The sequence below is a fragment of the Diadema setosum genome, chromosome 2 (genome assembly GCF_964275005.1).
Source record: "Diadema setosum chromosome 2, eeDiaSeto1, whole genome shotgun sequence".
Lineage (NCBI taxonomy): Eukaryota > Metazoa > Echinodermata > Echinoidea > Diadematoida > Diadematidae > Diadema > Diadema setosum.
Window position 1 is genome coordinate 44,750,738 of NC_092686.1, and position 15,051 is coordinate 44,765,788.

The 15,051-nt window shown below is 37.4% G+C and overlaps 1 protein-coding gene across 1 annotated transcript in view; it reads left to right on the plus strand.

Annotated features, from left to right (window-relative positions):
- Positions 1-3,160: 3,160 nt before the first annotated feature.
- Positions 3,161-15,051, plus strand: part of LOC140246032 (solute carrier family 23 member 1-like) — a 71,835-nt gene continuing 59,944 nt past the window's right edge. Inside the window, exon 1 of the mRNA XM_072325479.1 lies at positions 3,161-3,404. Within this exon, the coding sequence (XP_072181580.1) occupies positions 3,348-3,404 (57 nt within the window). The 5' untranslated portion in view covers positions 3,161-3,347. The remainder of the gene's footprint in view (positions 3,405-15,051) is intronic.

Genomic DNA, 15,051 nt, shown 5'->3' on the forward strand with positions numbered 1-15,051 from the left:
TAGAAAAACTAAAAGACTCATCACAACTTAAAAACAAAATATTGCAGTCTAAAAAATATTTGCAACAACAGCACTAACTTTATTTGATGCCATGATGGCTAACCTCTTTCAAGATTGGTAAAAAAAGAAGAGATTTATGGATGATTGCGTAATACCATCGGCATGATGTACCTCCGTTGTAAGAGATTAGGTGGTTACTATTACATCTTGAAGGATTGGTGGTAAAATGTTCCGATCGCGTTTGACATCCATCAATACTAGTGATCTTCACGATCAGATTTTCAGTTTATAAATGCATAGGCCCGAATTTCCCGTGGCCCCAGCCCCTAGCTCCGAATCCTCCTCCCTCCCCGGCCCGCTGACGAGCAGGGTTCGTTCGAACAAAACATGTTTTCTTGTTTGCTTTGGTTTGTGTGTAGGTGTGTGTGTGTGTGTGTGTGCAGTGGCGGATTTAGAGGGCGGAGGGGGGCGCAACGGGCGCCCCCCCCTCTTTATTTATTTTTTTTAAACAAAAGAAATAAAAAGAAAATAATCGGGGATGGCGTGCGATCCCCTTTCATTTTGCAAAGATTCCTCCCTTACGGATTTACTGCATCCGTCCCTGGTGTGTGTGTGCATGCGCATGTGTGTGCGTGTGTGTGTGTGTGTGTGTGTGTGTGTGTGTGTGTGCATGTTATTATTTTTTTTTATCACAGGAAAGAAAATGATTTTGTGTTTGTAGTTACATGGAACCGCTATGATTAACCAATGTATCCTCTTTCTTTTTTCGTTTATTTTTTCATAGACTGAAGATCGACTTAATCTGTGCACCATGCAGATCTCAAACTTATTTCAGTTAAAAAAAAAAATGCAAAAGCTAATTTGTGTGTGTGTGGGGGGGGGGGAGGGGCAGGGTATTCCCCTCCCACCCACTTCCTTGGCCTGCCTTAGGACGCTGCACTTGATTAGATTTCCAGTCAATTTGATCAGTAAATGAAAAAAAAAAAAAAATCAAGCAATAATTACAGAACTTAGTTTGTCTTATATAGGTCGCAATCAAAGAGGTCCATCTCCCTGGTCGCAGCGGTCATCTCACTCGCTCAGAAAGGTTCTCTTTTACCACTCCTCCTTGTTTGGTTACGGGCCTGTTGCACCATGTCTTTGCATGCACCTTTTAGGCCTCTTCATTGAGCTCCTTTACCTATACCTGCCAAAAGAAGAAATTGTGCCCGATCGACTCGGTGACATTAGTTTTAGTGGGAAAATCATGGAATTTTGATGTTTGCACGTAAATATTTCATACCAATATATATATATAATTGATTTCAGTTGTGATCTCATACCCAAATTGATGGGATCCATTATTAGTGGTAGAACACACAACTCTTCCATTTATTTCATTTGTCCATGAACAAATCTTTTTGGTCGATGGCAAACTATATGATTTTTATTCACTATGAGCTATCATTAAATGCTCTAAGTTATTGCAACACATCAAAAATTGGTCGTGTGAAAATTTAACGTTTTCTTTTTTTAATATAAAATTAATATGTATGTCAGAAATTTTATTGAAACATGGAGTGTAAGAAAACTGTGAAGGGATGACATCAATATCTCCTCCAATACGCACACGTGGTTGCTCCTAAAGTCACCGCTTCTTGTAAACATGTAAAACTCTTCAATGTTTCATCAACTTTCATATTTCATGTCAGATTTTGTTCAAACCTTCTCTTCCTTTCTTGTGTTTGCAACTTGAACACGTTTACTAGCATGAAATTTCGCATTGGTTATGTCATGGCTTGGCTCAAGAGGGCGCATTTTACATTAGCTGTCGAGTTAATTACCACGAAATTGTGGCACACGAAGAAAACCTGCTAAAAAAAGAACCCCAATAATGATAATAATAATAATTCAGAGGAGTTGCAAAATCCATGCATCTTTAACACGTTGTAATTCATGTATCGAGACATTCAGATAAACCATAACAGTCCATTGTATGATATGTATAGTTCAATTTATTTGTTATCAGTAAGAGTATCAGTAATGATAGATACGACGCACTGCTATAGTAATGTAATCAGTGTAATATTTTGTACGTACACGTATATACTGTTCATTATTAACAACGTATTGATGCGAGCTGTCTTTAAAGCATTGTTGTCAGAAACAGACCGAGATTTCCTCCATATCTTTTCTTTCTTTCTCTCCCTCTTCTTTTCCCTTCTCATACCTCATCAGTCAACCATGGCACTCATGCTGTGGGGCTATTGTATACTTTCATGGTGGGCAAAAGGCGATGTCTACTGAAAACAGATAATAAGGAAGATTCATAAAATGAAGCAAAGTCGTCTAAAGAATCAAATGGACGTACACACAGCTGGAGCAAGATCATCATTCAATGCATCAATAAAGCTCTAAGTGCACTTGGTGGTTTACGAAAAGACACCCTTTTCTGCAGTCAAAATAGGTATATATGCAAACATTAAGCGTACAAAGAACGGACATAATGATGGTCAGAGAGGGTCTGACCAGCTTAGGCTTGATATACCTAAGATAATATCGTTAGACTGACGAGTTATTATCAAATCTAAAGTGTTACCAAATACACGAGTAGTCACTTTTGACACGATGAACATAACCAACACATTCCAACAAAATGGTACATGTATCTGAGTAATCTTGACTCTCATATCATTCCAGTAACATCAATATGGATGTAATGATAGTCTCCAGTCAATATCATTATGAATTACGTGTATGCTTGACTTCAGTTTTGGCCTCATACACTCACTGAATTCAGACAAGAACGACAAAAAAAAATGTTTAATTGCTCATAAAGTATAATCATTTAATGTGGTCATCAGTCAAGCTTCCTGGTCGATACAAGGACGTCCAACTAAAGCTTCCAACTTTGGGGTCTCGTTCAATGCCGGTGAACTAATAAGCGGTTCCTTTTCACTGAGTGCTGACCGAAAGTTGCTCGAGAGTCGTGCCGCTCTGCACATGCTGCGGATGAGATTCGTGTCAAAGCGATCAGCGTTGGTGGCGTGTGGGCGTTTGGCAACGCTGATTTTACGCACATCGCTCATCTGAGTCCTTTTCCTGGCAGGGAAATTGTTGGCGGTGGTAATCCGCTCGGCAAAGTTCATTACTGGAGTGCATTCATCACGGGGACGTGGTATCCAAAGAGCCTCTTCAAATGTGTAGCAAGTCATAACTTCAGACTTCATGCAGGTGGATCATCGGAAACTGCCGGTTAACAGACGGAATATCCAGGATAAGTAGGACTCACATTTGTAAGCCAGGTTTTTGGGCCTACTTCTATAGGTAAATTGTTCAGGCCAACATCGAGGAGAAATTTTCTCGCAATGTCTGAAAAGGCAACGGAAGATGCTGCTCCCGTCACAGCCGTAGCCGATTCCGCGGTAAGTTCAAATGAGTGAAGTTTACATGTTTCCCGCTCTAACTTCTTTACTATCAGGTTGTCAAATAAACATCATAATTGTGTTTCATCATAGCATTCAGAATGAAGGATTAAAATTGGCATAATGAATTCACATGACCAATTAAGTGATAAAAAATCCACGTACAACGAAAATCACGATGGGTGAGTGCAAATTAACAATAACAACAGTCATTGGTTTTTGTGACCGTACAATGACCATTGAATTTACATAGGCCTATCATGCCCTAATGGTCACTGGATCGCTGTAATCATTGCCAACAAGTGCAAACAATACCTGAGAAAACCACAATAACACGGAGTAGAAAATTAAACGTTCAATCTATTCTCTACACGGCCTACAGTCCCGGCATTCTCCACTTCACCTCACTTCATTTACTACATCAGTCTTTCCAGCCAGTGTGGACTGGTGAAGCGTCTTGTTGGGTTCAATGGAATTCGGGCCAGAAATCGATGATAGCGGACGTTTATGGTCAATAATAGTCTGATGGACGTGAATAAACAAGGTTAAATGCTCATGGAGCCTTGCTTGTGTTTTCCCCATGGACATCACAGAAAGAACGAAAGAGAAGGAGCGGAAGAGAAAGAAGAAGTGAGGAAAGTGAGGAAGTGAGGAAAAAATGGAGAAAAATACACCTTCAGAACGTTCAAAAACATAGGCCTATTAATGTAGGACGTACGTTGTAGTATCGTTTATGAATTTTCCCGATAGCCTTGTAACAAGCGATTAAATTCGCCCTTGACCAATGAGAAACATAGAGATTAGCCTTAACTCATCAACATTTATATGCGTCCCTGTATAACAAAAGTTGTTCTTGATAACAAGAAAAAGCTTGCCTGAGGATTGCCTGGCAAATCAACAATGATCGATAAATGCAGAGTGAAATAAAAGCATTGCAATTGATTGAGAAGTACATGTGCAGGTAAATCAACTACAGCAATTTAAGTCCCCAGAGGAAAATTATCCATGAACTGGACTTCGTTATGTAAACTGGGCAACAGACCGTTTTTATAATGACGCATTCAAATCTGTGGAAATTTCATTCCCGGGAAGATAGAGACGAGCTACTTAGTCCATGGGCCAAGACCCGAAAAATGGGTTGTTGGTACCACCTGAGGTGGCACAACTTTTTTGGTGTCAGTTTGTTTGTCGGGCATAGATATGCTTATCAAGCTATGATAGCATTTCCAAATGAGTAGCTTAGTCATAATAAATTATTTTTTAACCAATTTGGCCTCGTTTTTATATCCCTATACTTCTGAATCGAAACTAACCGCTATACAAAGAAGAGCACTATCTTCCGTATGTCCACAGGTGTTCTGTTGTTGTTGTTGTTGTTGTTGTTGTTGTTATTTGAATTTATTTGGCGTTTATCATTCCTCGAGGAATATTTACGCCAAATCTATATTCATAAAATTTCTATAAATTTCCAAATTTTACCCTATATTATTTTCATTTTATTGCAAATAATTCAAAATTAATATATCATATCAAATTGTAAACGCGGTGCGCTTAGTCTTTGTTCAAGGCAGCGAAGGGAATATCCAAAGGGCTATGATGTCCACAGCTGTCACGCGGTGCGCTTAGTCTTTTTTGTAGACCAATGTACCGTTATCATATCTAAAGTTCCTCATAAAAGGGATTATCTATACTGTTTTTATACTACCCTATCAACAAATACATCAGTTTTAAACAAAAATCACTCTGTTCATTTAGAATATTATTTATTATAATGTATCGTAGTGTACCGGTACATTGTTTTTGCATTATCTTATATTGTTGGATGGAAATAAAGCGACATTGGCGTGGTATTAGCGTTTTCACCGTAGCGTTTTCGCCGGAAAATGATAAATAATTGAAAAATACGGTAAAATTCACGAGGAATTGCTTTTGTTATTGTTGTTGTTTTTAGATAAAAGGATATACACTGTATCATATGCTTTGGATATTCCCTTCGCCGTCTAGAATAAAGACTAAGCGCTGTGGACATCATAACCTTTGTATATTCCCTTCGCTGCCTTGAATAAAGACTAAGCGCACCGCGTTTACAACAGAACACCTGTGAACATACCACAGAGCTGCATTTTACAGCTCTATGGAACATACAGAAGACAGTGCTCTTCTTTGTATAGTGGTTAGTTTCGATTCAGAATTATATGGATATAACAACGAGACCAAATTGGTTAAAAATTCATTTATTATGACTAAGCTACTCATTTGGAAATGCTATCATAGCTTGATAAGCATATCTATGCCCGACAAACAAAATGACACCAAAAAGGTTTTGCCACATCAGATGGTACCAATATCTGGCCTGGCCCATGGACTAACTAGTATTCCACTGACCTGATAGCTGGAATCCGGTTTGCATACATTACGTGTTGCTATGTCGGACAAGCCTTGTACAAGCTTTCAGGTTGTCACTGAAAACCTTTGTTTAAAACTATGCATGAAATTTGAATGTTACGAAAACGGCCTATTATAGTGTCGGTATTTCGCATTGTCAGTGTGCATGCATCTGCGTGTCGTACGATTATATTACCCTTGTACAAGTTTGCAGGTCGTCATGCCGAACAACTTTTGTTCCTGAGGTATAGGTGTAACGTTTTAATTGGTATATAGGGGCATAGGGCCAATAGGCACACCGGCCTATTCAACCTAAAATGATATATATTTATAGAATCACTGATAATAAACCGCTCTTTGTATATATGCCGATATGTAAGGATTGCCTCACCCAGAAATAACTGATGAATGAAACAACAAAAGAGATCGAGCAACAGAAGAAGAATGGAAAGAAGCGAGCGAAAAGTAAACAAGATCTAATCAGTTTGATGGAAACGTCAAGGACAATGCGAAACTCGACTTAATAGCAGCGATGGGGCACAATAGGCAGTTTTCATAGCATATTCATATTTTATGCATACCGGTGCTGTTGAACAAAGATTATTCTTGACAGTAGAATAGCTCGTCTCTATGTTCCCGTGAATGAAACATCCATAAATTTGAATACATAACGAAAACGGTCTACTTGCCCGAAGGTCTCATCAAACCAGTTCCAATATCCGGGGGAAAAGTACATAAAGGGGTAAAATAGCTATATTTGCATACTGTTGACGGTCTTAATGAACGCTTCCGTCGTAATAACACGGTGGCAAACTGTGAAGAGCCAAAATACGTGGCGTAGCTTAAGTATTTTGCGTTAGAAGTATACATTAAATTCACATTAGGCGTTTTCACATCAGCCCGATGTCTCCAAATAGCGCGCTATTTTCTGACTTGGGAAATTTTCCCGATAGCGAAATAGCGCGCTATTTGATAATGTGAACACAAACTACCGCGCTAATTGTATCGCTCTGATCGAGAAAATTTCTCGACTCCAACTCGGGAAATTTCTGAAATAGCGGGATAGTAGCGCGCTATTTGATAATGTGAAAACGACTCGAGAAATTAGCGCGATGAATCCCATCATGCCTAGCTTGTGTGACCCGATCGATCGAGACACACTGCACACATATCATGAAGAAATTTTGAGAGGGCACACACATCGTCATTACTGATGCTGTTTGCACATACTCAGCTGTCGAATTAGCTATTTTAAAATTTCTAACTATTCGGGCTACCAGCTCTTCGGGCTGATGTGAATAAGAAAAGCGCACTATAAATAATAGTAATAATAATAATAATAATAATGATGAAATAGCGCTCTAATTCGCAATCGCGGAAAATATTTCGAGCTTGGATTTTTATCGGGCTGATGTGAAAACGCCTATGCCTAGCGTGTGTGACCCGATCGATCGAGGCAAACTGCACACAAGTCATGAGGAATTTTTGGGAGGACACACACATTACTGATGCTGTTTGCACATACTCAGCTGTCGAATTAGCTCTTTTAAAATTTTTAACTATTCGGGCTATCCCCTCTTCGGGCTGATGTGAATAAGAAACTAAATAGCGCTCTAATTCGCAATCGCGGAAAATATTTCGAGCTTGGATTTTTATCGGGCTGATGTGAAAACGCCTATTAACTCCACGTTCTACGACCAACTATCCCATGCAGCCACAATTAAAAAGTAAGACTTTACTGTTTATCCAGCCCTATACAATGCAAAGTGCGCGTTAAGCTAACGAAAAATTAATGGAAAAGAATGAACTCAACGAAAGTGCATTTCCCCAAACCTATCCTGAGTGAGAAAGAGAAAGTACATCGTATTCGTAATTGAGAGAAGCACATAAAGTAATAACCAGCAAAAACCACTGTGCCAATATGAAATATCATCCTTTAAGAGATCCCGTGAATCCAATGAACGTAGAATGATTATAGTCTTACAGTTTTCTGACTTGTGAAATAGGCTTCGGTAATGAGGCCTTCAAACATGAAATATGAGGACTGTATCATTAATTTTTGTGTTTATATAAATTCTCATACACCCTATTCTGAGTGAGAACATATTTCCTTGTACAGACAAGATGGAGAACATTATCTCTTTTTGCTTCCTGTTACAGTCCTATTGTATTTTTTTTTTCTGACGGGTGAGAAAATGTAAAAAAAAAGGGGGGGGGGAGGAAAGGTAATTTCACTTTTTGACTGATATTGAAAGAATATTTTAGTCGCTTTCATTTTCTTTTTCTTTTCTTTTTTTTTTGAAGGGGCGAGGGCTATTAAGCAGACTCTATTCATCAAGGATCAGTAACACAGACATTTAATACATGATGTAACAATGTAAAGCCAATTTTGCTATTATTTTAATATCAAAACACTCCGCGTTAACTTTGAAAGTAAAATCAATAGAAAGGGTACGTAGAAATTGTTTTTAAAGGGATAGTATAGTTTTGGTTGAGATAAGGTTTCAAATTTTGAACTTCTTGTGAGATAATTATAAACCACCTATATGAAATATTAAAGAGCATGCTTATTCTAGGAGTAATCAAAAGTAAATTTGATTTTATTAAAAAAAAAGTGGTTTTGAAATGGCAAATATATCCAAAAACAAAGTGGTCCTGAAAACTTTGTTTTACTTTGTTTTTCGATAATATCAACCATTTTAAACCGATCATCCAGTTTCATCAGATAAACCTTTGATTTCTCTTGGAATTGTATGTTTTTAATTTTCATATAAGTTGTTACAAAGTATCTCACAAAAAGTTAAAACCTGAATCCCTCTCTCAACCAAGATTATACCATCCCTTTAAGCGATGACATCGTTCTTTTATTCAATATACACTGTTTCAACAAGTGCCGCTGTTTAATGAACACATAGACAATTTAGACATCCCACTCTTGTTTGTTTTATGTTTCATAACCTTTGAGAACAGTGTGATGATATAGTTATATCAATATAGGCTTGCTCTATACCAGAATGAGAGAATTATGTTATACCAGTTATAAGGAAAGTTGATCACAGCCCCTTACTGCACCATGTAATACATGAGCGCACCGTCACTGCACGAAACATTGAAAGTTCACCCGATCGTACGTATATAAAAGCAAATTTTTATTTCTATTGTTGTTGTTTTTTTTTTCGGGGGGGGGGGGGGTAGGCAACTGCCCCCGGCCCCTTCCCGGTTCTGTATGACCATTAAGGTACTTTTTGATATGATGCCTTCATGATGCAAAGACTGCGGAAACTGAAAACAAACGCAGATTGCTTCGCTCGAACTTTCTCAAAATAAACATTACCGCCTGCCAATAGGTTTATAGGAAGCAACCAGCTGGTGTTTAAAAATATGATACGTTATAGATGATTTATGTTCCCCATTCAATTTACTTTCAAGGCAACCAGAACTTTGAACAGACAGCGAACTTTCGACAAAGGAAAGAACAGTGTTTCGTGAACAAAATATTTTAATGGTTACCACACGTGAACCCTGGAAACGAGGGGAATTACTCGTATTGTGTTCTATATGGTATACATTTCCAGTAGCATAAAGTTTTTCAGAGTTTGATTCGATGAAGTGCTCTAGACATCGTCATTTCTCCCTATACCATAATTATAAAATTATAATGACCAAAATTATCAATAATTGAAAGAAGTGCCCTGACCCCTATTATCGATAATGAAGGCCGTGCATAATTATAAACGTATCACAACGAGCCAGTTGCCGTTGATATAATGTTATCATTATCACATCATTATATCAAGGTAACAATACATTATTGTTGCACCATTTGAACAATTTTATTACTACTCAAACTTCCGCGTCTACAGAGTGGTAAGATTCGCGTGCATATTTCTATAGAGAGTCGAAACTGATCGGCGATAAAATGAAAGCACACTTTAAAGCCACTATTTACCGTTTGCAGATGAAAAAAAAAACCCGGCTTTACTTCCTTAAAATAGTTCTAAAATGTGAAACAACCAATGTCAAAATAGTAATCAGGATGATCAATGTATAAAGTATTGTTAAATATACAAAGCGTGAACAATAACTTTATTAAAATCATTTCTAGAATAAACCGTCCACAGTTATGGTTTACTGAGAAAATAAGAGATATTTCCGTATATTTGTGGCTTTATTACGAAATTTGTGTACGGTAAGATGTTTTGTGATACAACTAAGCTGTGCATATGCATGAAATTTGACAACTCGAACATTTTTATCACTACTCCCAATGCCAGACTGTCGCTTTAAAAGAATATAGTGTAGCGAACAACGGGGCCTTGGCACTTATGCAGACCGAGCCGACCGTCCGTTTGATCGAAATATACGATCACTCTATGAAGAGGATAAAACCTTAAGTTTCCCACCACTTGTACGTCACCAGTCTACACCTTGCACTTCACACTATCTGATTCAAAGGCACATTCTCACTTCTCACATCTAATTCACCCAACACACTGACCAGTGAATTTTCACTCTCACTCCCGACGTCGTTTCTAGAGTACGTCGTTCTCCGACGTTCGCCCTGGAAGTACGTCGTTTGTACTTTTCATTTCCAAAGAACTGTACTTCGTTCTCCGACGTCAGTTCTGGAAGTACGTCGGACGTACTTGTTTCTTCCAAAGTACTGAACTTCGTTCTCCGACGTCTGTTCTGAAAGTACGTGGGACGTACTTGTTCCTTCCAAAGTACTGAACTTCGTTCTCCGACGTCTGTTCTGGAAGTACGTGGGACGTACTTGTTCCTTCCAAAGTTCTGAACTTCGTTCTCCGACGTCCGTCCAGATACTCAGTTATCCCACGGTGCAGCAAAGCCCGCTCGAGAATGCTCGCAAAGGCTGCTGGATGAGTTGTCATCTGCTGCAGAACCACCGGATGCCATCCTAGTCTCACCAGCATTCATTCCAATCAGTACTTATGTTATACTGAACACGAATGCATCACAATTTCATAGGCGATGTACCGGAACACCAACTTGTTTATTTACAGGTATAGTAAGGGTACTAGATCTCGCGCAGGGACCTAATGATCGCGCATAGCGTAACTGCGTATAGCAAGCGATATTACGCGTAGGACTAAGCGCAAAATTTGCCGATACGCCCATGGAATAAACATACCTGACTTACCGCTCAACATGAGAAGGAAGCAGGTAAGAAATTTTGATTTCCAACGAATTTTCCACTAAATTTCCAATTTTTTACCTTGTGCAAACCTACCTTCCCTTAAAATCTGTTCTAAGGATGTTGTAGCCTAGACGTGTCGTCTCGCTTGTCTCGTTCGTAGTCGATAGAATTCGTAATTTGTTCGATCGATCGTTTACCACGTGACGTCATCATACACAAGAACAATGTATGCTGCCAGCTACGCTGAAATACTGTTAATAAATGTTGTTTTAAGTCAAATTTTAACACAACGATTATAATATTACAAAGGAATAAATATTTCAGTCTATCGAAGTTGAAGTGTGATTTCAATTTGAATTTGCTTGTGTTTTCTTGCGCTAACTTGTGATATATTTGTGACAGGGGAGGGCCATAATATGAAGAAAACAAATTAGATGAGAGTGTGACAAATGGGTGACGAAAATGAGAGGGTGACGAATGGGTAAGCACACACACAAACACACACACACACACACACACACACACACACACACACAAAGTATATGTTCATATTTTACTTTTTTCCATTTTATATTACGTGTATATTATTGGTTAAAGTGATTAGAAATATTGTAAGAAAACTTTATAAATGAAAATCATTAACGATTATGAAAATATCAATGATAGAAATAATGATAATAAGAATGATAAAATGATGATGGTGGTGGAAGTGATAATAATAATAATGAAAATGATAATGATGATGATGATTATGATGATCGATGATGGTGGTGGTGATAATAGTAATAATGATGATAATAATAATAACAATAATAATAATAATAATGATAATAATAATAACACATATAATAATAATAATAACAATAATATACACAAGTTAGGTAAAACTGCTGTTGCTTATAACAGGGACAAATTTAATATCAAGTGAAAAAATATTCTACGAAAGCCGGAGCACGTTACAGCCGCAGAGGGGCAGACACTTTCACGCATGAAACTACAGAGGGCAGCTGCGCGATCTTTACATACCCCGAGAAATTGAACGCATAAAAGAAAGTCCGACATACAAACGGCGACAGCGCACTACTCCGTCATCGTATCATCAGGAGATTCTGGGAGGTGATTTTTCTGCTTTTTCGTGATATTCATTGAGAAATTCAGGTACGATTATAGAATAACTTCTATTATTAGAGCATTTCAAATGTACGTGCGCGATATCTAGACCCCTCAACCATATAGTGTGTACATACTCACGTTCACAACTCGTACCGAGTACAAGACAGAAAGACAATGCTATCCCGAGGATCAGTCTCTCTCTTCTTCACTGCCGAGCACTGAGAATATGAGCAGAGTAGCGCGCAAGTGTGATACCAGCACATAACTTCCTGAATGATAAATGAGGTAGCTAATAGTACCTGTGCTGAATTATTATAGGCATAGTTATTAATTTCTCCTAAAATTTCCTTTATTCTTACTTTATTTTACACAGAGTTAAGCTATCCCTTTAAACTCTTCACAGTTTGATTGAAATCATTTTAATCAAACATCAACACCATATTCAGTCCCATAACTGATCATGTTTACTAATTAATCGACGTTAATTGTCTAAAATGTGACATATGGCCAACCTGTATACACACGTATACACACACAATGCTAAATGTGTGTGTCAAACCTCTGTAACACAACTTTGAACTTACTGTAGGAATTATCGGTGCACTTATCATCCATACTTTTTATCACTATCTGAATCTCCACAAAAACCACTAATTGACAAATAATCATCAATACAGAAGACTGACTTAAAGGAACAATTCAAACACTCTTTTAGAATGTATAGCTTGTTACTGGAATAAATCAGCACAAAGTAACCACGACTACATTGTGTTACTGAATTTCTATGAACAAATTTCGCTCTAACAATGGTTTCGCATAAATTCCAAATAAAATGCACTACACACTACACAAAATAAATATCATTTTGTTACAATAGTTTTACAAACAACTTTCATACACTCAATATAATCATGATCTTCATCTTCAGTGTTTCGGATGTTCTTTGTTTACGGACTGTCGCAGCCGAATGGTTGTTTAAGGCATGTTTTATCTGTATGATCACTTAAAGGGAAATCGTCGTAACGAATGTTCTTGATCATTCCATAACGTATTAAAAGTATAATCATGTCGTAATGTACCAGTACTCGTTAGCTATCATAGATCATGACACGTTTTTCAGCCTATGAGAGGATTTTGATACAATGAAGTGACTTAAACTGACATCCTATGATCATTGTACTCTTATCAACGTAGCGTTCAAAAACATCCACCCGTTCCTTATCTTTCTCTCCGCGATCCCCCCTCCCCTAAACTTTTTTCTTTCTCTTTGCATTACTATTTGAAATCAGTCTATTTTGTGAGATTGTGATAAGGGACTATGACAATCTAAAATTAGATTGAGAAAAAGATTGACTTCTTAATCTATTAGATTGAGATTTTCAGTCCAATTTTGGATTGGTCCCTCAGCTCTATCGACAAAAGAATTTAGAGAGTATGTATAGTATTTCTACAACCTGTCCTGCAAACTGCACCCTCAAAATGTTCTGCGCATGCAAGTTTGGAAACGCAGTCTTACACAATGAATTAAAAGCATAGTGACCTCGAAGTCAACGCTCTAATGATGGTCTTTCATGAATGTCTCTAGATAATAATGCACGTTTTTAATTGATTTATTGCCTCTCTTAGATGATATTGATGACTTGGGGCAGTACTAATGAAGACGAAAATGTATTGAATTTTAATCATCATCTCTCTATCTAATAGTGCAGGTAAAATAATGGTATTGTGTGTAGATGCATATAAGGGAAAGAATGATACATTGTAGTTGTTTCTAGGACCCCCGGAAAGGTAGTCAGCTAGATAATAAAAACAACATCTGGGGGCCTGACGCCTTAGAAATGTTCCATAAAGTTTAAATTCACATATAAACTCAGATGAGTGTGAAGCCCTCTTGGGCTCTTGTCTTTCTTTTTCGTTGCATGTATAATATATATATATATATATATATATATATATATATATATATATATATATGTTGTACATATATATAACAACAACAACAAAACAATATTTGACGAGAACGAAGCGATCCACAGTTGAATCAGGGAGATGGAAAGATCCCACCTCCCTGGTGTCAATAGCACCTTGTACTCAAGATAATTTGTGAGTTATGAGTGCACCATCTTTTCTGGTTGCAAAGTTGGATGCTGGAAAATACAAAGGAATAATATCATTACAAAACTACAAAATAAGGTTACCACTTTTACAATAGATGCCGATGTGTAAAGTAAAAAGAGAACAACATTCAACTCTCAAACACTATAGATCAGTCTTGCTTGTATTGTAATGCCATACCCTGAACACAGTCTTGCTGGAACAGTTTGTTTGGTCATTGATTCAATGTACCATGCAATTTATCGAAGATTCTTCATCATCCTCTAACCATACGTTTCCCCAAACCTATTTCATTTAAACCTCCCTCATTGAATTCTAACCATATGGTAGCAAAATGATAATTATTCATCCCCTTGAGTTGTTTTATTTTCTCGACGACATAAATGATTGTCGAGTATTTTTCATCATTTCATGTACTAGTTTCCATCTGACAGCCACCACCTTCACTGTGCTTGGATGTTAGAAGCGTCTTTTTTTTTTTTACCATTACGCAATTCGGTGTTCATTTATTGACGTGCAATATGATATTTATTGCAGTGGATGAAATATTCATTGTATTTTGCATGATGTATGTTGAAAATATTGTAATGTTGGTATTTTCTTGTTGCTTACTGTGTGGAAATAAATGAATTAAAGTGCAATGATATACTCGAAAACATAATCATAATAGTGATGAAAATGAAATAAATGAAACGAAACGAAAACTCTGATTAGACATTCGCAGCTCAGCTTACACAACACGGAGTCACTTAAAAGAACTTGACAAAGCATTATGACTAATTAGCTTAAGGGAGATGAAAATAAATGTCCATTTGAAGTTTTTTACTGTGCGCCTGATTGATCCAGAACTTGTTCCTTGGATTGACCCTTGTGATT